Here is a 25,743-nt window from a genome sequence, read left to right as displayed (position 1 = left end):
CGCAACGAGACTGGTTGCAACTTGCAACCACCTGCAACAGTAACCCCAAAACTGTGCTTTGCAACATTCTAAAACTGAACTATTCACACCAAAGCAACGAGCGGAGACCGTTTAAAATCAATGTACAGTAGCCTCTCGTTAACGTGAACTAGCCGTTACTGGTTACTAACTAACCGGTAGCCTAGCCCTTGCGTGAACCCAGAGAGCCTGACACGCTCACGCCAGCACACGGGCACAAATTGTTCAGTCGCTGATTGGTTAGAAAATCGTAACAATGGCCCTGACACTATGGTACATTCTAAAACTTGTTGCTTGCAATTGGACAAGTCGAATCTTTTGAGACTCATCAGCCGGCTTCAGCCGACCTGCGACGGGGTAAATCACACCGCTGCAATTTTCCTCTGCAACATTCTAAAACGGTTTCGTCGCTTTGCGAATCTTGTATGTGAACTGGGCTTAAGATGATTGAAAGCATCTACACTAATCTACCTGGAGAGAGAAGGAACAGAAGCTCTTTAATTTGACACTCAGGGACCCACCAGGCCACACACACACAGGTAGCAAAGTGTGTGTGTGTGTGCGCGTGTTTGTGTATACCTTATAAGGCAATAGTTTTTGCATAATCCTGCTGACATACGTACAGTACATACGTACACACACCACCGAAAATGTGACCTCAAGTACGGACGGACGGACATAATGGAAAACATTACCTCTCACCCTGCACTGTCACAGAGGTCAAATTATTAAAACAAATTATAAATGATACAAATATTAATGTTATACAACTGTAGATTTAAAGTAAACGCAATCACAAAAAAAATATTTTAATGAACATGTATTTTGCACTAATATATCCATACTCCTCTAGCCTACTTAAGACTGCTCTTCAGTATTCGTTCTTATTTCCCACACGTGAGAACATTGGTGAATGCCAGAATCTTCTTGGAAACAGTGTACAGTAATTTGATTTTAGGAAGAAATGCTTCTGAAGAAATTCTAAACTTCCTTCGTGAATGAGGCTCATTGATGTTAATCTTATATGGTATATGTTGGTATATGTTCAGTGACTTTTTCTGTATCAGCACTGTGTGCAGGTTGTTAATAAAGAAATAATAAATGATCTTATATTGTGTGCCTAGGACTTTTTTTTCTTGTGTGCTTGCTGTGATATCCAAAGAGGTAGCCTGTGTTGTTTTTCTTATACTAGTATTGTATCAAAGAGCCTCACCTAGGTTAGGAGATCCTGATGCAGAGGTCCTCTGCTGACAGTCTTTCTGTGAAGAGAGAAAGAAAGCATATGCATGTCAGGATGCTGCTGCTCACACAACCACAAGCTAGCCATGACCTGTCGAAGAGGTTTCATTAAAGCTGATATTTGGTTAATGCTCGTTATTAAACATATAATCAATTATTTCATATGGAATATGTGATCAATCAACTGTATTTAGTTCATGTAATCATATATATGTCGATGTGTGGTATAGTTCAGTGGGGGAGTTGCAGGAGCGACATGCTGTAAAGGAATGGAATGTGTAGATTGGATGGGTGCCCAAAAACAATGCATTACAGATGATGTAATAACCAGATGTGAGATGCCTAAGCCTTAATGATGTGGGCATATGCACGCTGAACTCGCTCCTTTGTGTTCATCATCTTCATTATCTTCCCTGATGCATCATTTGCTTGTTGCTTTGATTCTTTGGGGAAACACTTTGGCTCTTTGTACAACTTTTTTTTCAATTATGATTTATATTAATTCCTTCACATACATCCAAGACACTTCAATGTCACAGTGTCACAAATGGATATTGACAAGAGGAACACAAAATCTATAAAATAAGTAGATAAGAAATATTAAACAAGGCCCAATGCAAAGGCTAACAAAAAGTGGCATCAAAATATTAAGCAAAACATAAAAAACAAGAAGCAATAAGTCACCCATACACGCTCTTTGTACAGCTTTGACGAAGTTGCTCTTTTTTTTGCATGAAAGAATAATAGTAAAGCATTATTGGACAGAAACCGTTGTGTTTGGTATCTTTGGAAGACTCATTAAAGGACCCGTTTGGAAATGGACAGCTTTGTTCTCCATGCAGTGTGCTGCTCACCTTGCTCTTGCTGCTGCTGCACTCCACCAGTAGGCCCCTGCAGCTCTTGTGGACATTCACAGCACAGTCTGAAACACAGAGAGACCGGCCACATTGGTTTCATGCTGCTGGGTTTATTTCACTCTCAGCCAAGCGGAGAGAGAAGCCAAGAAGAAAGAACAACAAGGAGGCACTGGGGAGACGCACGCGGATTGATTAGGGATGGGTTTAAAAAATCGATTCATCGATTCTGAATCGATTCTGAATCAAATGATTCAGAATCGATTCATGAATCCCAAAATCGATCTTTTATTTAATTAATTAATTAATTAATAAATATAGGAATGAATAGTTCATTAATTCATTCAATGATTCATTCATTCATTTTTGGAAATCAGTATCGATACCCAGCCCTAGTATTGATATGTTGCATAACTTGGCAGTCATGTAATTAAGGTTACAGCTAAAAAAAAAAACAGGTTTTAGTAACACTAACCGAATCGATATTGAATCGAATCGAATTGAATCGTGATAATCGATTCTGAACCTTGTGAATCGGAATCGAATCGATTCTTGAAATTCGACTCGATACCCAGCCCTAGGATTGATGTCACTTAATTGATTTGATTAAGGGCCGAGTTATTGAATCCGCGATCAGCATTGCTCGCTTCGTTTTTGACATCTACCCAGTGCTTGTTGTTATAATCTGTTTCGTCATTAAGTTGTGCTGACATTATCAGGTAAGCACAAAGTTTCTTGTTTATATGCTTTACTCGCAGGTGTGTGAATTGACCTGGCTATGACGCGAGACGCCAAATTATATCGCTGCAACGCGTGTACGCATAGACATTAATCTGTCCTAGCACACTTTAACCCCTGGGGTTAAAGCGTGGGGGGGGGGTTAACACCGGTAACCTGGAGACAAACAACCATGTGATAATGCATACACAGACGCACACACGCACACACGCACGCACGCACGCACACACACAGGTTTGCCGCTTAATACCCTGGGCGGATAAGTAGCCCAGTAGTTATTGACCAGCCCACAGGGTGTCGACCGACAAAGGCTGTGCTTGGCTAATGACTGCATGAGTCCAGGTTTGTCTCGCCTCTCTTCTCCCCTCCTCTCTCTCTCTCTCTTGATCAGCCGAACTTTGTTTGTCCGGCGGCCCGCCTGCCTGGATGCACATTTACACCGACCTCAACCCATTAGACTTGTTTTTTACCCTCCGTAGGGTCTCTGGTGCTGGCTATTTGTTTCTATTTCCGTGACCCTTATCTAGCAGCGGCTGAAATATGACCGCTGCTGCGAGAGGAGAGATTTGGAAGAAACTAAAGAGCTTTAAAGACTGCGGTGTACTTGCTTTTAACGACGCCTTAGCGTACGAAAGATGGCTACTACACATCTCCTGCTGTGCAGGTCCTCAGAAATTAACACGCCACAATAATATGTGCTTAACCCCTCCTAGGACAGATTAACCTCCCCGGACAGACTAACTACCTGGGGATAAAGACTCCTAGGACACTTCAACCCCTGGGTATAGTTAATCCTAGGACAGACTATATCCCCACACTCATACCTTGGGGTATACTATTATTATTACTACTACTACGAGTACTTATGACAACTACAACACCAACGACTACTACAGTACCACCACCACCACTACTAGACGTCTACTACTACTAGTAGTACTACTATTACTACTACGAGTAGAAGCAGGACCACTACTATTGTTACTACAACTACTACTACTGCCATACTACTATTGTTACTACTACTACTACTATTGCTATTCATACTACTGCTACTATAAATACTACTATTAGTGCTACTACTATTATTACTACTACTACTACTACTACTACTACTACTACCACTACCATTAGCACCGCTACTACAACTACCGAGGGGGTTAAAGAGTCCTAGGAAACTTCAACCCCTGGGTAGAGTTAATCCTAGGACAGACTATATCCCCACACTCATACCTCAGGTTATACTATTATCACTACAAGTACAACAACCAGACTACTACAGTACCACCACTACTACTAGCCTACTAATATTACTACTAGTCTACTGCTATTACTACTAGTAGAAGTACTATTACTACTAGAAGCAGGACCACTACTATTGTTACTACTACTACTACTACTACTACTACTACTACTGCTGCTATTACTACTAGTAGTACTTCTATAACTACTACTAGTAACAGGAGCACTACTATTGTTACTACTACTAATACTACTATTCATACTTCTATTACTACTAGTACTAATATTACTACTACTGCTGCTACTACTACTACTACTACTATCATTAATACTACTATCAGTACTACTAGTACTTCTATTAATATTATTTGCACTACTACTACTACTACTACTACTACTACTACTACTACTACAGTATCACTACTACTACGACTGTAGTAATAGCAGTAGTAGTACAAGCACTAGTAGTAGTAGTAATAGTAGTAGTAGTACTACAGGTAGAAGTAGTAATAGCAGTAGTACTAGTAGTAATGACAGTACTAGTAGTATAGCAGTATTAGTACTGTAGTTGTATACCCCAAGGTATAATCTGTGTTAGCCCACTTTAACCCCCAGTCTGACTGTGGGGGGTATCGTGTCCTGGGATAAACTATACCCCGGGGGTAAAGTGTCCTAGGATATTTTAACCCCTGGCCTGAGTATTGAGGGGTTAATTAAGGGGGGGGGTGTAATCTGTCCTAGGACACTTTAACCCCCGGGGGTTAGTCTGTCCAAGGACACTTTAACCCCCGGGGGTTAGTCTGTCCTAGGACACTTTAACCCCCGGGGCGGTTAATCTGTCCTAGGGGGGGTTATTCTGTCCTACGACACTTTAACCCCGGTGTTAGTCTGTCCTAGGACACTTTAACCTTGGGGTTAGTCTGTCCTAGGACACTTTAACCTTGGGGTTAGTCTGTCCTAGGACACTTTAACCCCCGGGGTTAAAGCATCAGGGGGGTTAATCTGTCCTGTTACACCGGGCCTTTTCACAAAGGCCAGGCTCACGTCAACACAATGTAAACAAGTGTGTACTAGTCTTTACAATTACCATATCGATCGATCAATCGATCTAAAACTAAAACAGGCAGTTCAGCGCACTCGGGGCTCTAGCCCCGCACACCCCAGTCCAAACCCTGTCTGTAGTGCCACCACATGGGGAGCTGGCTTTGGTCAAAGTTTTGTTTTGGCTGTCTGGCCTCGTTTGTTGCATCGAGACCTTTCGGCCAGTCCAAACCACGTGTCTCTGTGACCTTCCCACATCGAGATAAGGCTGTTTCAATCCCGTACAACACCCTCTGGTGGCTAGGCGGTGAAGTGCATGGTCTTCTGTTTCCACATTTAGTAATAGACGCACCATGGAGAATTTGTAGAACGGAACCACTTGGCTGTTTAACAGTTCCATGTGAGCCTAAATACCTGAATATTGAATCACCTTCAATATTCAATCGATTCTCAGAGTAATACTCAAGAAGACCCCAGCTTACTTACGGCATCCAGATGTAAACACTGTACTTGGAGCCTCCAGTGAATAGCCTGTCTGTGTACATCTACACTAGACGGTTGACTCAGAGCAGCAGACAGAGGGGAACGGGGGTTGCATGTACTCTACTGTACTTCAGAGAGAGAACATTTAGTTTCTGTGATCTATTAGAGGAACAAATCAAAACACTGCTGCAGGCTGTGCTGACACAAGCATGGGATCACAACAGGTTCCCCTCCTCTCTCTCTATCCCTGTCTCTCTAGGCAGAAGAGAATAGATCAACTGTGGCTCAGTCAGCTGAGGAAAAAGAAAACAGAAACTGGCTCCTGAGCCTCCAGAGACAGCAAGCCCAGAGGAATAACCTTTACACTGTTACTACAGTCCCAGACCCAGTCCCTGTCCCAGTTCACACAGAGTTAGGCCTACAGCATGGAAGAGGGTCATGATTATACACTGTCTTTAGGGCACATCACATTATAATATACCACTTAAAGCCACAGGAAACTTGCCTTAAAATAGTAAAAATGCATATCAAAGTTTATAAAAATAAAACTGAAAATTAATGTTCAGAACTATTAGAAAGCCCAATAATAATCTGCTATTGTTATAGCACATTTCATTTAAAAATGCAGCTCAAAGTGCTTTACAACCCAAAAATTCCATGCACCTAGTTCAAAAACATCTCATTTTGCTTTTTCAAAACTCTGTAGGCGTGGCAGATCGCCTAGCATTACACTAACTTTACAGTAGCTAGCTAGTAGGGTTGCAAAATTCCGGGAATATTCAAAGTTGGAAACTTTCCATGGGAATTAATGGGAATGTAAGGGAATTAACAGGAATTCATGGGAATTAAATTGAGTAAACTGGGAATTTTGGGGTTATTTATACCAACTGTATTTACCTTGTCATAAACAGACATAAATATAAATTTTCTTTTACAAATTTAAAAAATGACCGAACCGGTGGTCTCACCAGATCCGAGTATGCCCAGATCCCAGAGGGAGCAGCCTATTGAGCTTGGTTAGTTTAATCTCGGCTTGAGAGTTTGTCACCCAATAGAACCCGTCTGGTGTTGGAATTACGGTTGCGAGCTGAGATAGTCAAGTTGTCTCTCCCTTTCACATTGCCAACAAGCCGGGTTGTGTGACAAATCCTCAACAGTTACAGTAGTAAGGGGTAGTTGGACACTACTGTAGGTCAGAGTCAATTGGCTACCAAATTTAATGAAAATGGGATAAAATCCTAAAATAAGTATACATTTAATTTGAAAAAAATAAATGAAAAAATAAGACTACAATAAAAAGGTCAACATTTCCTAAATTCCCAAGTTTAACTTCCCATGGTAAATTTCCAGAATGTTTCCGGAAATATACTGGACATTTTCCGCCCCTTTGCAACCCTACTAGCTAGTAGCCTAACAACCTATCAGAGCAGTGTCCTCACGTGCGCTTGTGTGTGAGAGAGACAGGCACCGCTGAGCATGGAGACAGTCTGCTGATAATTAGAGAAAATGGGATAAAAGGGGTAAGATAACATTTATAGCCTAAATAAATAGGAAATACATTTCCAATACTGAATTGGATAGGGCTGCCCCCTGAAAGTCGATGAGGCAAATCATCAGTCAGAGACCCTTAAGTCTATTATCTAAGTCGAGCAGTGTTTTTTTTTTTTGCTCCACTGTTAAGATTCGCTGGTGGGCTATTAGTGTAGCTATTTGTTGTGCAGTAAAAGGAGACTTAAGACTGATAATAGCGGAGGAAAGAATGTAAGGAACCCCTCTCCCCTCCGCTGTGCATCTAACCTACTGTGCACCAGCAATCATGTGCATTTCTCAAACAGAATATCACAACACAAAACTGCTTTCCTTGATCAATCTTCTTGCATTAACTAAGATATCTGCTGGAAAAAAATGTTTTCCCATAGACAGAGCTCTAACATCTGTGAAAATGCTTTAGTGACAGCCAAAACATTTCCTTGTTGACTGCTGACAACGCAGAGCCAATTCGCACACGTTAGGGATGTAACAATAACCGGTATAATGATAAACCGCGATAAAACTTGATTAAATTTATCGCGATGAAATGATCACTAAAACCGTGTTTGATTACCATACTTTGAAAAACTCACTGTACATACTGTCCAGCATCAACCAAAGCTAGCAAAAGTCTCCCAGATGCATTATTTTAATGTTTATGCAAACAAAAAGTGCATAGTGCCGCTAATTTTATTTGTGGTTTTCAATATAAAACTTGGTGAAATGATTTCAACTTACTGGTTGCGCCACCTGACTCTTGCAACTTAGGCTATTTCAAATTGAACAGGATTCAAATAAGGTGTACCATGAATGGTTCCCTCATTAAATTAAATAAGACGTTGGGTCCTTTTTTCACATAGGCTCGGAAATTAGTACAACTATACCAGAGTAATAATAGCAATGTAATTGGGTCCGACTACTTCATTGTATCTTTATGGTTTGACAACTCCTAGTCTCTGGTAGGAAACTGAACAGCAACAATAACCACCGATACACTACTAGTAGTAAGGCTACAGTACAACAACAAAGGCCCAGTATGTGCTCTTAAAATGGCCACTAACATTCTGAAACTGTATCCTCCTCCTGACTACGTCACGATGACCTCCAGCTCACATTTCAGCTGTTTTGGCCAGGTGAACCCCATTTAGCAGGGCTCTCAAGTCAACAATGGCTCAGGTGAGAGAAGCTGAGAACTGTTGTAAAAGAATGGACCCTAGTGTACACTGTACAGCTACCAGCCAGCCAGCCAGTTAAAGTTGCTAAAGGCGTTTACTCTTTGGTGTCAGTCAGCCAGGTAAACTGAACTGTTTGTTTCCATTTTCAATTGTCATTCATGAATAACAACACCCCTTACAATACTAAAATAATAATAGCTTAATGCTTTGTCATAGTATGAGATCAGAGCTTAAGCCAGGCTTAATGTTCTTGTTCAAAAACAACATTCAAAAACCTACTGGCCAAAAAGACAGACTATGCAAGCACAGTGTTGTTCCCAACTACCCACACACAAAAGATAGTGACACTTGTAGCTAGTGATACTCATAGCTGTTGACTCACTGAGGCTAACTGCCGTTTGGCAGACATTTAGCTGATTGAATGATATTCTGGAGATGACCCAGAATGCCAGAGACTGTAGCTCAGATAAGTTAGAGAATGACTCAAATCAATGTTGTGAAGTCGAGGGCCAGGTGGCAAGCCAACCAACACCCTCAGTCATGAACAGTATGAACCACCCTTGCACCTGTTGACTAATATCTGGCTGCACAGCAAGAAGAGAGATATAGCCAAGGCCCTATAGCGGGTGCAGGTGAATAGTGCACACTCCACTAGCTAACCGCAATAAAGTTATGCAGAGGATGCTGGAAACTAAGAGCAGAGAGGAGGCAGCTTCCCTGGAGACCGTCCAACAAGACAGAGGGAGTGCACAAGAGTAGAGGAGACATCTCATCACGCCACACACACCCAAAACATCCTGTTCAGCCTGAAGAATGCGTGAGGTGAAGGGCTAGTGTTATCTCACTGGGAGAAACCACTGATTATAGGAATCACACACACCCAGAAGGGGAGATAGCGAAGGGCAGGGACTTCAGGGATACAGAGGCTTAGTTCACACGAAGTGAAATGTGACCCAAATCCGATCTTTTTGCCAACATGCGACAGATTTCTTCATGACCGTCTGAACAGAGCAAGTCACATGAAATCAGATTTTTTTTTTTATCCAACCTGGGTCGCTTTCAGAGGTGGTATTATATCGGATACGTGTCTGATGTTTTGCAACGCGCTCGCTGTCTGAACAGTCATGTTGCGTTTAATGCTACTTTTACATCTCTAGAGCGGTGACTTGCAAAGTCGTGAAGCGTTCCACTGTGGTGTTGTCGTGTTGTCTGCACGACGTCACAATACAACTCATCCTTCTTCTCGTTACCATTTGCTCATACCGTCGACGGCTTCCACTGCACAAATAGCCTACTTGAAAATCAACCCGTAGTAAAGGCTAACTTCAGTTGTGGTTGTAACGTTATCATGGATGTATTAATAGAACGGTATCCATGGTTAACGTTACTTCCGTAAACAGTGCGCTGCACGTGACGTCCTGACGTCTTTGTTATATTGTTCTTCTGCGCATGCGGGTCTGTTCAGGGCCGTGGGCTGTTCACACACGGCAGTCAAATATAGGTTACATTTAAAAAGTCATGTGAACAGCTAAACCAAAAAATCGGATCTGTGTAAAAAATCGGAATTGAGCATTAAGACCTGCCGTGTGAACTAAGCCGGAGATCCTCTTCTGTCTACCTTCAGTACTGAGTGTATGACCCCAGGCCAGGTGTCTGACTTGCAGAGGAAGAATAAGGGTTGGGATGGGAGTAATAGAATCAGACAAACCCCCAGTTTACATCTCAGCTGATCATTAGTGGAGCCTTCGCTCCTCTGTAACAGATGAACACCTGCTCACATATCAGCAGACCTAATTATTGACTCTCACATGGGAGGAAGCAGACTGCCAACTCACACAACCTACCCAAAGCACCTTTTCAAACACAACCTACCCAAAGCACCTTTTCAAACACAACCTACCCAAAGCACCTTTTTAAACACAACCTACCCAAAGCACCTTTTCAAACACGATATCTCCCTGCCCACTGTGTGCACCAAATCAAATCCATTTTTAGGGGCCAAGCACAAAGTGCGAAGCCCCTATTGTTATTGATGGTATTATTATTATTCTTCCGCCATGGGAGTCAATGGCAGCCTATAGAACGGAGTGGTAACTTTTTACAAAAATTTGCATGATGGTAGAGGATGATGTGCTGAGTCCATGGAGCACGACCCAGATCGATTAGCCAATAGGGGGCGCTATAGCAGCCGACTGAAGTTGCGAACTTTGAACAGGCATATCTCAGGCCCCGTTTGACCTACAGACATGACACTTTGCACACATATGTCTCTCCTCATGATGAACAAATTTGCCTCAAGGACCCATAACTTCCGGTTATATAGATTTTCCGCCATCTTGAATTTTTTGAAAAACGCTTAAAATCTATCTCCTCCTAGAAAGTTTCACCGATTCACATCACGCTCGGTAGACAGAATCTAGGGAGCAATATCTAAAGTTCCATCTTGGCACATTTTGGAAAAGTTGAATGAAACAGAAACTATGAGCCAATGAAGATTGCAGAGGGCGTGGCTTTGCATGGCTTTTCACATAAAGGAGTATATTTTCTGAAGGGTTGTACAGAACACCACACATATTTTCAAGGATGTCCGCACATATAAACTGAAGCTAGCCCTGCATTATGGGCTCGATCAAACCCAATGGGGGCGCTAGAGAGCTCATTTCCCGTTTAGGCCTAACCGCCAGGCCGATTTTTCTGAAACTTTTTACACTCGTACCAGAGCATATGTTGAGGTATCTTGTGAAATAGGAAGCAGATTGGCCACAGGGTGGCGCTATAACAAGCCAAAATGCTTAAAAGTGGCTAAAACGGAATCGATTGCTGTGGCGCCCCCTGTGGCCAAATGGGTTTTGTAATGGTTGTATGGGTAGATCATCTCATGTTCTACAACTTACTCATTGGACTCTTAATTACCAGATGTAAATTTGATGTTGATATAAGCATTTTAGTGAAAAGCCAGCCATCACTCTCTCAAAGACATATGACAGGCATATCTCATGCCCCGTTTGACATAGAGTCATGCGACTTTGCCGACATATGTGTGTCCTCACGATGAACAAATTTGCCTCAAGAACCTATAACATCCGGTTATGGAAATTATCCGCTATTTTGCAAATTTTGAAAAATGCTTAAAATCTATCTCCTCCTAGAAAGTTTGACCGATTCACATGCCGCTTGGTACACACAATGTCAGGAGCAATATCTAAAGTTCCATCTCGAGACATTTTGGAAAAGTTGCAAAAAAAAGAAATGATGAGCCAATGAAGTTTGCAGAGGGCGTGGCTTTTTACATAAAGTGGTATAATTTCTGAAGGGTTGTACAGAACACCACAAATTATTGCAAGCACGTCCTCACATATACCCTGGGGCTATCCATGCATTATTGGCCCGATCAACTCAAATGGGGGCGCTAGAGAGCTAATTTCCTGTTCAGGCCTAACCGCTTGGATGGTATTTCCGAAAACAGATATAGTAGTACCAGAGCATATCTTGAGGTAACTGAAGAAATATGAAGCAGTTAGGCCAAAGGGTGGCGCTATAACAAGCCAAAATTCTTAAAAGTGGCTTAAATGCAATTGATTGCTGTAGCGCCCCCCGTGGCTAAATGGGGTTCATAATGCTTGTATGCGTAGCTGATGGCATGCTCTACAACTTACTAATTGGGCACAACACTGTCAGATTACATTTTGATATTTATATAAGCATTGTTGTGCAAAGGGGCCCCCTTGCACTTTCATTGTATTTTCATTGCTAGAATTAAACCAATGTGTCGTCTCTTCTTATATGAAGAATGTGCTTGTTTAACTGAAATAATCAAGATCACTCCAATTGAATGCATATGGACTCCACTTTAGTTTGACAGTAGTCATTCAGGTCAATTGGATGGAAATGTAGACCTTCAATTACATAGCCTACTTACACCAAATGTATGGGTAGGAGAGGGGCATTCTTCTGAAAACTGTGAGGTTAAGAGAGAAACAAGAATTGTGAGTGTTGTTCACAGATTGCTGAATTGTCAAGCTATCCCTGCAGTGAGACCTGATGGTAAAGGTGGGTCTCCCAGGCAGATGGAAGGCCTGGAGAATGGCCATGTGGGATGTCGACATGCAGAGAAATAGGTCCTAAAAATATGTCCCAAAATAGAAGAAATGTGTTGAGATGCTTAAAAGGACCTGACACTCACTTGACATCATCAGATTAATAAACTGTGAATGTGGTTGTATGATGATGCTGTTGCATGAATTTAACCTGATGTACCTTGTCAGGTGACAAAGACAGTCACATGCATAGCTCAAATGTGGCTATGGCAGATGCCAGCCATGTTTCTGTTACACAAATGCTATCAGCGTTCATAAAGAATTGATGTGTGTGTACATCTTTAAAGTGTGCTTTAAGACTCTGGATATTGTGTAGAGCCATTATAAATGAACTGTGACTTTGTGGGAGTCTGTGTGAGAGAGGCATTTAGTGTAACATTTGACATAGTTGTATAATGATGATGATGATCATGGTGATGATGATACTGTTGCATGAATTTGACCTGATTCACCTGGTCAGGCGACATAGATGCTCACATGCATAGCTCCAATGTAGCTATGGCGTGTTTTCCTCGTTGGCTTTGATGCGTTCGTTGCGCTTGGCCCCGTTATTGCTGCTTGCAGCTATATTTATTTCTATTTTTGCTGTGTTGTAAATGTATTTGTATAACATTTTGTACAAGGCCTATTTCAGATTTCACAAAGACAATTCCAGGCGGCCAAAAAACATCAACTTGATGCAAACTTAGCAGCAGCAACCCAACTAATGACATTATTCTGTTGAAACAAGAAATCTGACAGTGATCTCCACTTGCCATTAGGGCTGTCAACTGAGCTCAGAAATGTAGACTTTGTCAAATATTTTCAGATAATTATTGGTATATAATTATTGGTATAAAAATTGCATAGAAAATTATACAATAGAACCATTTCTAACCACAAGAGGAAGCTCGCCACCTATTGTCAAGAACAAGCACCAACGGAACTATTAGTTCATGTCTGTCTCTGTGTTCACAGGCAGGGTTGGAATTACATGAAGGCCTTGGTCGTCGATGCCCCACCATAATGCCCTGAAAATATTTTTACCCCCTGCAGCCACCATGGCTTTTGTGCCCCTGCTACTGTCAAAATCTTGAGGTTGATTTAAAAGCGTCTTAAAAGTGGTCTCCTGACGTTTTCTTGATATTCCGAAACTATGTGACCGTCAATTCACATTTTCTGCCCTTTATTTAAACAGGTTCGCAAGCGTGAACTTGAGAAAGTATCAGCAGGTGCTAGGGTTAGGGTTAGGAAACTAACCGGCGCTAGGAAACCAAGCGGAAATCAAGTCCAGTGTGTTGTAGCTCATACTATAGTGGGGACAAACTGCCCTGTCATTTGTCACAAAGGTGTGCGTATCAATATCCTCATGAACACGAGTATCACAGCCTGAAGATCATGTTTTTCATGGGGCTAAGAAACACATTCCCCCCACCCCCAGCTCATCAAGTTTATTTGAATATGATGATCTTAGCATTGGCAAGGGGGAGGGGCAGTCCAGTTCATATAGCGAGCTAGACAGCTACTGTAGCAAAAAAGCTACGGTAAAATCTATTGGCCTAGCGGTTTGCGATTTCCAAAATTAGAGGCTCAGGCACTGTAGCTAACCAGCAACTGGTCAGTGGACAGTACCAGTGCCTACATTATGTCTCTAGGTCTGTCAATGTTAATGCTCGTGATTAATCTGGAAACTTTGAACACGTAAAAAAAAGAAAAAAAGAATCATATTACCAAATTTGAACCCTACTTCCTCTCGTAATTGCAAACGCGAGTGTTAACCTGGCTGAATTACTGAAAGGCATGTGAAACGTGGATAAGTTAACTGCGCATTTCATGCCTTTCAGTAATTCAGCCAAGTAAAGCTTTCCGATGGAAGTTTAGATAAAACCGAAGTTGTGCACATTCACATTGTATGTAAGCTTCCGTCTTTCCACCGAAGAAAGTTGAGTAAAAACCATGGATGTATTAAAAACCAGGCCAGGTCCAGCCATATTATGCAATATTAATAAAAAGCCCAAGCTACTGAACAACGAGTCAGCCCGTAACGTCCAACAAGCTCCGGTGTAGCCGGTGGAAACTGTCCAATGCATTTACTCCATCCCAACTGTCCTCCCCCAGGGGCAGCCAGGAGCAGTGGGCAGCCATCGTTCATGGCACCCGGGGACCAAGTCCAAACAGTCCAGGTCTTGGTCAGGAGCCCAACTGCAGAGCATCTGTTCTGCTGCATGTTTTTCATATTGGGTTATTTTGGGAGGAAACCCTTACGAACACAGGGAGAACATGCAAACTCCACACAGAAAGGCCCGGAGATAAGGCAACACTACTAGGTACTGCACCACCGTGTCGCACATGAGCGATTTTGGGGTTCAGTGTCTTGCTCAAGGAAACTTCGGCACACTCCGGTAGCTGGGATCGAACCAGGGACCTTGCGATCCTTGTGGACACGGCCCTGCACTGTTTCCATCAGCACCTCTCCAGAAGAGGTTCCACCCCGCTGAAGGGGCCCCTTGCCTGCCTGTCTGTCTGTCCTGAGTACCCTGTCCAATACACCTGACCCAGCCCCGGGGGCAAGCTGAAGCCAGGGAGGCGGGCGAGCAGGGTGGGATGCAGCGAAGCGTGGAGCTAACAGGGTGAGACTCGGGAGCCACTGGAGTGGGCTGTTATGCACCGGCAGACCTGCCAAGCACAATTAGGACCATGTGATCCAGCTCAGAACACGGACACACCAAGCTGGTGGGATTGGGCACTGTGGTGACCACCATATAGGCCTAACCTACAGTACTCTACTGCATGGCTGCATGTCTAGCAATGGCAAGTATGACATAGCTAGATATTAAAATAAAGCAATATTTAAATGTGTAAAAAATGTAAGCCCTCTGTTTGAGGTTTAACTGAATCTCCCACTAGCTAGCTTCAGTAGCTGTTCTAAATCACACCGACAGCATTTAGCCGGCAGTCATATTCTGACTTCAGCCATCACCACCTGTTGCTACGGACAGTGACGTACAGTAGCTAACTTGGAGATGAATCTGCAACTAGTTAATCAATTCTGCCCGAAGGAAATAGTGAAATGTGTCACCAAAAGTGATGGCAAGTCAACGATCTGTAACTACAGGCAAGACTAGCTTTAAGTTAGATAACGTACAGTAGGTTAGCTTGTTTTGTTTTCCACAGAACACCCGGATAGCCTACAAGCTAACTGGCTAACGTTAATTGGTTGTTTGCTGGTTAATCGATATCAGCGGACATGGATTTGGATCATGAGTGCATATTCAGAGTAATAACTAGAACACACATAGATAAGTTATGCTCTATACAGCTTATTCTTGTAACTGTATTCTCACACCTCGCACCTCGCCAACGGCCTCTGAGTTGGTGAACAATATAAGCTAACATCAGATTAGCTTCCATTCTAGGTCTAATCGTTTTGATTCTAAAGGGCGAAGGTCCGTCGAGTGTCCATGCCAGTAGTTATGCATTTTCGACAGATTCGCCATAATACACAATTGTGCCACGATTGACTGTTAGCTACATGTGTGCGGTCACTTTAAAACGCGATATCCGTATCAATCCGCATGGTATCAAATCAATCAGAACCAGACTGCAACGTGGGGCGGAGAGTACAACCTAAACGAACAGCCCTACTCGCTAGTAGCGAACTAGCTAATGCACTTGCTAGCGTGAATGATCTGCAACAAGTGCGAGAAACAACGGCATATAAATCCATCTCATGAATTTTAAGAATGCTTACCGTTTCAGGTATACAAGTATTTGGTTGAAGATATTGTTGGGTCCGAGAAACGTTTAAGTCTAATTCGTTGCACTGCAATGGTCAAATGTACAAGTATTCCCACTCTTTTCGTTGTCCGGTTGATGTCCTGCACTCTCCGGGCATTGTGGGAACAATCACTGGCATATAAACGAGCATTCCACAGGCTGGTTCCCTCAGGGTTGGGTTCGAAATTAAAGGGGAACTCACTACTATTCTCACGCTAATATGTGGGTCAGATATGAGATTTACATCGATCTTATTCTTAGGCTATTTGGAGGGTGAAGGACACAATCAAGCCGAATGTGTGTAATATTCTGATCAGAGGAAAAAAAAAAAAAAACGTCGTTAATAATTGATAGTTGATAATAAATCTAGAAACAGTGTTGCATGTAAGCAAGTCATGTTTTGTGCTTTGTGTTGCTCTATGATAATATTCACAAATCCAAAACAAAGTTGTGAGTTTTTATTCTTATTTGATTTTTTATTGCTATTACTAATGTTGAATTACAACCCCAGTAGGCCTATCTTAGGTGTGGTGCCTTGTGAAATATACCAGTGTAATTTGCATAATAAGCAAACTAATGTTAAAGGAGTAGTAAAGGGAAAAATCATGTTTAGCCATGTTTTTGGGTTACTTATGATCATATACAATGGTTCAGATCAAAACGTTGACAAAAATAGCACTTTTGAGAAAGTCTGATAATTGCTCTATCACCGTTTTGGTCATACAATGGATGTGGGTGGGCACCTTGAAAAATCATTCAAAAAACATGTTAAACTCTCAATTTCAAAGACAAGAAACTCACCAAGGTGTTAGTTGGCGTTCTGACATATAATTCGCCATAAAGTACGATTCTAGTTCATTTGGAAAGGCTTTTTTAAATATTTAGCATAGAACTATTTATTCGCAGCACATACGTGTGTAAACCTCCGCAAACTAGGTAGCCTAGCAACATAAACAATAACAATAGCTACCGTAAGTAATATATGGAATATGTAGAGGTGGGTCGTATGCCCACCTCCCTTGTTCTCTGTAAAGCGCATTGTGTTGCCTCTGGGTATGAAATGCGCTATACAAATAAAGCTTTGATTGATTGATTGAAGTAGTTCCGCTTCCTGAATCCCCTCTGCGGATTGATCTACACATCTACAACGGTCGCATCAATACAAGTCAATGGATTTCAATTTCAATTAAAATGATCAATAAAACCCTACAGGATTCATACTTTGTGGCGAATTTGATGTCAGAACACCAACGGACACCATTTACCCCCTCGGTGAGCTTCTTGTCTTTGAAATCGAGAGTTTAACATGTTTTTGAATGATTTTTCACAGTGCCCACCCACATCCATTGTATGACCTAAACGGTGGTAGAGCAATTATCAACTTTCTCAAAAGTGCTAGTTTTGTCAACTTTTTGATCTGAACCGTTGTATATGATCATAAGTAACCTTAAAACAGGGCTAAACATGATTTTGCCCTTTACTTTAATTGGTGTCCGTTGGTGTTCTGACATCAAATTCGCCGCAACGTATGAATCCTGTAGGGTTTTATTGATCATTTTATGAAATCCATTGACTTGTATTGATGCGACCGTTGTAGATGTGTAGATCAATCCGCAAGATAAAGGTGTTTTGTTCCTGTGTTTGAATCTAGACACTCCATAGGAAAGTACAAAATTAGTTGATTAGAAATTAGAAAAGTAGGCCTGCTACATTAAAGGGCAATGCTCGTTTTTGACAACCTGGACCTTATTTACGACATATTATAAGAAGTTTGACTCACCGAGATAACTTTTGTGTAGTTCGGAGGCCTGTAGAAGAAATTTAAAATCCAGCGCGAGCCAGTATATCCATGTAATGACGGTGATCGGGGCACCGAGAATGCAGTTTCTCAAAATCTATTTTCGGCCGCTAAACGGTTGTTTTCATCAATCAGATTGGATGAATCGACAGTTGAGATTCCTCAACGCGAGGCATTGTAGTGGTTTTCAAATACGGGATCTTTAGCCTCTGTAATGGCTACGATCGTTGTTGGTGCCGAGAATATTGTCGTCGTCATTCGTCAGCAACAATCCGATCGTAGCGCAGAGAATGTGAGCCGGAGAATAGCCAGTCTGCGCGCTGGCCTGTGCGCATGCGTGCTGGAGCAAGTGGGGAAAGGCGTGTAAAGATCATATTACAGAGGCTAAAGACCCCGTATTTGAAAACCACTACAATGCCTCGCGTTGAGGAATCTCAACTGTCGATTCATCCAATCTGATTGATGAAAACAACCGTTTAGCGGCCGAAAATTGATTTTGAGAAACTGCATTCTCGGTGCCCCGATCACCGTCATTACATGGATATACTGGCTCGCGCTGGATTTTAAATTTCTTCTACAGGCCTCCGAACTACACCAAAGTGATCTCGGTGAGTCAAACTTCTTATAATATGTCGTAAATAAGGTCCAGGTTGTCAAAAACGAGCATTGCCCTTTAAGACCACAGAGAGATGTCACAAAATGTCTGAAATAGAAAGTATGGGTAATAAAGTTAAGTTATGTTCACATTGCAGTAGTTCATAGGAAAAATATGTTGAGGTCCTGGGAATAGGAAACTATCACCCGGTAACCGACTGCAGACATAAACTCTAAACTCTGCCAAAAGATTTACGACAGATTCCATGTCATTGGGAAATGTAATGCATCCCTGTGACCGAGCACACACACTAGCTAGTCTCCTCATTCCTGAGGGAGACAGTGTGCAATGGGAAACAGACACTGAACCGGAGTTCCCCATAGGCTACACAGACCTCAACAGATCAAGACTATCTTGACTAACTTACAGTCACCCTTTATCCTGACAACAGGCCGGGCGGCACACAGGAAGACACAGCTCCGTGGATTCCATTTAGAGGATAGGAGGCCTCAGAAACATGCAGTACAGGTCCCACTCAGCCCTGGGTCCTGAACTGTGGGCTGCAATGTCCCCATAGTCACCACAGCCGAGGGGCGTTTAATGTGTCTGTCAACACGCAAGGTGGAACTTATGAGCTGTAGTCATGCTTTGCAGGAGTGGAGAAAGCGTGACCGGGAGAGGAGCTAAAAGGTGGCGAAACATCCTGTGCAGCTCGAGGATGTTTGTTAATACAGTTGATCACAAGCCTTGCTGCCGTCTGCCAGATCTACCACTGCTAAGCTTTATGCACCAGCGGCATTAAGGCAGTGCACACAGCACAGACAGAGAAGAAGCCAACGGGAGTCTCCAGTGTTTCTAGAATAGTTTGTAACAAAAGAAGAGCTCTCTGAAAAAAGATTCCATATAGAAGCCTTTTCAGGTCTGTCAGATTCTACTGTATATAGAATTCTATTCAGGTCAGATAGAACCCTTTAGGGTTTTAGACAGCACCTTATGGAACTGAAATGAGTTCTTGGAGCCTTAGGTTTCCATACAGAGGGGTTCTCTTGTTACAAATGGTTCTATAGCACCATTTTTATACTGTAGAGAACTGACAGAGAATGATGATGAAGATAAAACAATCGGAATATCTTAGAATCTTTTTTAAGAAAATCCATAAAGGCTCCATGCCATGCAGACCTCTCTACAATGTGTGATCCCTCTAGGCTACTAGAACCTGTGGAATACACAGTAAATTCTGAATGTGGACCCGGGGGACACATTTCAAGTTTCAAGATTGAGTCTGAGTGGCTGAGCTGAAATTCAAAGTTCAGTGACAGATCAAGGGGCGCTCATTACATTATGCACAAGCTGTTAAGGAAGTGGGAGGCAGCTGTTTCATCATTCCCTCACAGAACAGAAAGAAAAGCTGTAAAAAGTCTTCTGCTTGTCATGTGTCTTCTAAACCGTTTGTGGTACCACTTTACATTACAGCTCTGTAATGACAGTATAATACCATGGTAATACCATGGCAATTACCATTGGTTACTAGTAGTAGTTACCTGTGTAGTTACCAGGGTAATACCACGTCAATATCTACATTATTACTAGGAAATTACCATCAAATACCAGTCGAATTAAATAGAAATACTATATAATTAAATATAAACGGGTAAAGTTGCATTTTCCAACTCTGATTCCATGTTATTAATTAGAAACTGACAATGCTGCATTTTCCAGCTCTGATTCCACATTATTACATAGAAACTACCGTCTCTGTTTTCATGTATCAGATCATGAAAATTGGGAGGTAACTACTCATGTACAGTAACTACTACTAGTATTTGCTGGTAATTTCCTAGTAATAATGTAGATATTATTAACATGGTATTAGTTACCACACAGGTAACTACTACTACTAACTAATGGTAATTGCCGTGGTATTACTCTGGTACTACCGTGGTATTACCCTGTTATTACCAAGCTATAATGTAAAGTGTTGGTAATACTGCCATGTCAAAGGTGAGAAAGTGAGAAACCACTAGGGACAGATGTTCTGGTAGTCAGATCTTGATTCACTGAACTTTGTTTACTTCACACAAATCCATTAACATTGGATCACATCAATAATTCAATTAAAATTAAATAGAAACTTGCTATTTTTCAACCAGTTTGTGCCCAGTGAGGGGAGGGGTGTGGTTGACCAGTGTTTACTTAGGCTTGGGTTACATGATGCCATTTTTGGCTGAAAAAGGGATCCTTTGGTTACGTTTATAATTTCAGTTAAGATTATTTCTGAAATGGTGTTAAAACTCTCACGTGGCCAGAGATCGTTTGTGTTCCGAAACCATGTGCTTTCGGGCAAAAATGTCATAGAGTAACCCTGGCCTCAGAGGTGTAAGAGAAGTGTGGGAGGGATTGATGGGGGGTGGGGGGTGGTGAGCAGTGGTAAGCGTGAGCAGGTGTGTGTGTGCCAGTCGATTACTCACTCATGCACTGCAGGCCATGCTTTCTCTGCAAGGCCTTACTACACAGCGAACAGGTGGCACAACTGGAGAACAAGCCTGGTACCAGCTGATGCCCATTGCTGCTGTGATGCTCTGCGACTTTCTCTTTGGGTTCCCTCTCTTTCTCTCTCTCTTTCTCCTTCTCTCTCTGCTGCTCTCGGTTCTTACCCTGTGGGGACGGAAGAACAAGATCAAAAGAACGTCACAGATTTTCAAGACATTAAGCCTTAGAATATCAGTTTTATCTTATTTTTCCTTGCTGAACCATATTGTTATATCATGGGGTCCTATGAACCATAGCAAGAGGGTTTCTAAGAAGATTAGGGAGTAGATTTGCAGTTGTACAGTACATTCTGTTCAAAATATTCTAACATGAAGAAATCTGAATATGAATAGACATAAGATAAGATTGCACACATACTGACTTGACAGTAATACAGTAATGCAGCTCAAAGATGAGGATTTTATCCCTGTGCATGTGCGTAGGCCTGTGTGTGTGCATGTATGCATGTGTGAGTACCTGTATGTGTGTGTGTGTGTGTGTGTGTGTGTGTGTGTGTGTGTGTGTGTGTGTGTGTGTGTGTGTGTGTGTGTGTGTGTGGCTGGGATCAAGGCTGACCTTGTCTTTGTTGAAGGAGCCAGTCATTCTGTTCTTTAGGGAGCTGAGTGTTCGTTTCACCTTGGTTCCCTTCTCCACCTTCTCCGCCCTGTCCTCCCCCTCCTCAGGTCTGCATACAGTGGAATTATTGTATGATCATGTATGTCAGTACTCACTATTTGCTCACTTTTATATTGTATTTTTATTTTGTAATGAGGATGTAGTGACCATTTTAAAGTAGAAAAACCACGGACAGGGGTTGCAAATTAGCTATGGCTAGAAACCCTATGCAACCCTACAGGGATTATTAAAGTTCATATCTATCTATCTAACCTGTTACAATGTTGTTTGTATTGTCCCTGACAAATAAACTAATAAATAAATGTACGGCTTTGACGGTCTGTACAGTGTCCTCTAGTGCATTCCCTTATTGCCCGTGCCAAACATCACAATATCAACTGATCACTGTGCTACTTATTGAGAAAATGTAAAATCTGGCTTAGAATACTGTGTCATCCAAACTCTATTATCTGAGGTGTGAGGCGTATGCAGGAGTACGTGGGTAGTTGTGGCTACAAGTGGCTACTTACCCGTTGGAGAGGAACTCATACCAAGTGACATTCCCTGAGCCCTGGGTCTGTGATTGGGTGCTCCTCTGTTTGGTTCTAAAGAGGGAGACAAGATCAGACTAGACTGAAACATGTCCTTCAATAACAGCCATGGATAGCACTCCCCTGGCGAGGGGGAGGGAGAGGAGGAGGGGGGGGGGCAACAGGGAGGGTTGTTTTTGTGTTATTGTTTACTTTCTGTATATATATATATATTATTACACCATTACACTATTTATACGTGCATTGGAATGTGCTCCACAATCAAACACAGATCAGACTGGGAAGATAGAATTGTGGCCCAGCACATCTGTACTGTACATGGTTGATCATAACGACATCAGACTGTGATTTGTAGCTGTGATTCTGAAGCTGGGGAGTTGCTTTCCCAGGAAAGCTGACAGATTGTTGGCCAAGAGGACCTGGCAGCCATGCTGTTTCTGTTGGTCAGTGCCCTATAGTAGTCAGCCACCAATGCCAGTGTAACATCCATGCTGATGCTTACGCAACGCCACGTGTAGAGTCACCTCCCTCTCTCTCTCTCTCTCTCTCTCTCTATACAGTATATATATATATATATATATATATGTCTCACACACACACACACACACACACACACACACACACACACACACGCACACACACATACTCAGACAGTCACACACACTCACACAGTGCTTTCCCCTGCTGGTACCCAAGCCTGTTTTGGGTGGGTGGGTGGGTTGGTTGGGGTGGGAGGTGGGACCATTCAGAGCAAGCAGACCTCCCTCGCCTGTTTACTTACCCGTGGTAGTGCTTTAGTTCCCGTAGAACTTTCTGTACCATAAGCCTAAGACAAACAAGACACTGGGTCTGTGAGAGGGTCTGGGGGGCCTGGAAGAGGGGGGGGGGGGGTAGAGTGGAGGGTGGGTGGGCGGGCGCAGAGCTGGGCGCTGGTGGGTGTCAGACTCCAGGGCCTGTGATTTAAAGAGGAGCCTCCCTAGTCTGCTCCCCTCTCTCTCTCTCTCTCTCTCTCTCTCTCTCTCTCAGCCACTCACACACACACACACACGCACATACACATACACACGTGAATACTGTACAGGCGCGTGTGCACGTACACACGCGGCAGAGGGGCCATCTAAGGAGCTGGGAGAGAGAGGGAACTGGAGGAGAAAAAGTCCGAAGACAAACGAGATGCCAGTAGAAGGGGGACAGGGAAAGCCCTTCGTCTCTGTGGGAGTCTGCTGCACCAGAACATTCCAGAGGTGGAGACACTGGACATCACAACGGCTTATCGGAGGCCTGCTTTCCGGCTTGATCAAAGTCAATTAACGTGGATCTCTTTATTCGAGAAAGTTTCAATTTCAGGAGGTTTGAAAAGCCATATTGGAGATATAGGGGCGTTGAACTCATAGCCAGTAATAAAAGTAGCAGGAAGTGACTCGGTACAATAGATCCCAGTGCAGGAGGAGGTTATACAGTATAATGAGTGTGATTTAGTCAAATGAAATGAGGACTGTGGTGGACTGAGTGAAGGCAGTGTGGACTTACATATGACTCTGTCCCTCTACAGAGTGCAGGCTGTCTTCTGGGTCCAGCTCCTCTGCAGGGAAACAACAGCACTGTAAGCCCAGGGAGCCAGTGGGAACAAACACATAACTCACAGGGAACTGAAGTTACAGTATAACTCAGAGTAAAAGGAACAGTTCCACTGTCTGCTCGTATGAAATAAGGCAACTATGCTTGCTTCAAGGCTCTTTTCGGGGGGGCAGCTCCCCTTCCACACATGCACGCACCGCACCGCACGCATGCCCATGCACACACACACACAAACACACACACACACACACACACTGACCTCCCGCTGCCTGCTTGGACGTCTCCAGAACACGAGACACATGTGCGGCGTGCTCCTCTGTGGCCAGGATCTCAGATCGGGAGTACAGAATCCTCCCTGAACTACCACATTCCTGAAATCATACATATATAATTTCAAATATACTGTATATACCGTGTGTGTGTGTGTGTGTGTGTGTGTGTGTGTGTGTGTGTGTGTGTGTGTGGGTCAATGACGTATAAGGTGTCTCATGTCATTCAGTTCAACGCAGAGTGCCCCCTCGAAAAATTATTTTTTTTCATAATCACGTTTTATATATCCATGTGTAGACTGGCAGAAATATAACCACCAAGACAAAATTACATTATTTTATTTTGAATACCACATTTAAAAAAATAACAAAAATTCAGCGTTGCACTGAATGACATTAAACATCATTGACCCATGTATGTATGCTTTATGGACTTTTCCTTTGAATTACTATGCTGGAAGGGTGTTGTAAACTTACTGTAACACCACCACCACCATCATCATCATCATCATCATCATCATGTACCATGTTTGTGTCTGTTCCTCGTCCTCTCTGGCCTTTCTGACCATCTGACTCCTCCTCCATGGACAGTCCAGTGCATGCTGGGAACAGGAAGGCCCGCTGATGGCAGGAGTGCAGCGAGTGGCCGTCCTCCTCCCGGTCCCCATCACTGTCCAGGGCCGTGGTGTCCAGACTCAACCTGCACAGACCAGGACAAGGGAGACCACCAGGGAGTCAAAGACTCAGGGAGTCAGAGACTCAGGATTTGATTCATTCTGAATAATAATGTTCTGACCGGCATGACCTGAAGAGAAAATACTGTGATCCACGACAGTTTGTCACTGTTTACTGTGTGTGTGTGTGTGTGTGTGTGTGAGTGAGTGAGTGATGTGAGTTTTGGGAGGTTGTTTTCACACCCCGTGACCACAGTCGACTTCGTTTGCATCTTTGAAACCAAGCCACAGACCACCTGAACTGCCAAAGCCTCTCAACTCAACTAGAAAAGCAGAGAGGAGGAAGATGGTTACAACTATACTCTTAGTCGCTTGTTTAAAAAGGAGATGCACTTGTGAGTTCTGGCAAGTAGTACAGTAGAACACTGACTGCCCACGTTAAAGGCAATTGTTGTAAGTCACTTTGGATAAAAGTGTCTGCTAAATGACTGTAATGCCATGCAATGTAACTACAGTATAGTGTACAGCTACACTGTACACTGAAGAGTGAAGAGAAGAAGTGCTGAACTGAGCTCCAGATTCCAATTTCACTTGTTTCTGTTTCTCTCTCTCTCTCTCTCTCTCTCTCTCTCTCTCTCTCTCTCTCTCTCTCTCTCTCTCTCTCTCTCTCTCTCTCTCTCTCTCACTTTGTCTTTCTCTCTCTCGGGTCAGCGGTTCGAATCCTCCTGACGACATGTTGAAGTGTCCTTGGGCAAGACACTGAATCCCAAATTGCTCCCAATGAGCAGGCTATTGGTGTGTGAATGTATGTGCGAATGGGTGAATGAGAGGCCTTCATTGTAAAGCGCTTTGGATAAAAACGTTATGTAAGTGCAGTTAATTTACCGTTCACTCTCTCATACACACTTTCTTTCTCGGGCTCATCCTTTTCATCCATTTTCTCAGTCCTCCTCGTACACTC

At 42.9% G+C, this 25,743-nt stretch overlaps 1 protein-coding gene across 1 annotated transcript in view; it reads right to left on the bottom strand.

Moving 5' to 3' along the window:
- Window positions 1-25,743, bottom strand: part of arhgef18b (rho/rac guanine nucleotide exchange factor (GEF) 18b) — a gene marked incomplete at both ends in the record, with an annotated part of 62,485 nt that overhangs the window by 27,378 nt on the left and 9,364 nt on the right. Inside the window, 9 exons of the mRNA XM_084443937.1 lie at window positions 1,232-1,277; window positions 2,112-2,179; window positions 21,035-21,221; window positions 21,672-21,780; window positions 22,241-22,315; window positions 23,043-23,087; window positions 23,792-23,843; window positions 24,099-24,194; window positions 24,675-24,808. Coding sequence (XP_084300063.1) covers window positions 1,232-1,277; window positions 2,112-2,179; window positions 21,035-21,221; window positions 21,672-21,780; window positions 22,241-22,315; window positions 23,043-23,087; window positions 23,792-23,843; window positions 24,099-24,194; window positions 24,675-24,808 — 812 coding nt within the window. The remainder of the gene's footprint in view (window positions 1-1,231; window positions 1,278-2,111; window positions 2,180-21,034; window positions 21,222-21,671; window positions 21,781-22,240; window positions 22,316-23,042; window positions 23,088-23,791; window positions 23,844-24,098; window positions 24,195-24,674; window positions 24,809-25,743) is intronic.

Source organism: Borostomias antarcticus, assembly GCF_949987555.1.
Source record: "Borostomias antarcticus genome assembly, chromosome: 10".
Lineage (NCBI taxonomy): Eukaryota > Metazoa > Chordata > Actinopteri > Stomiiformes > Stomiidae > Borostomias > Borostomias antarcticus.
This window is presented reverse-complemented; position numbering and strand designations above follow the sequence as displayed.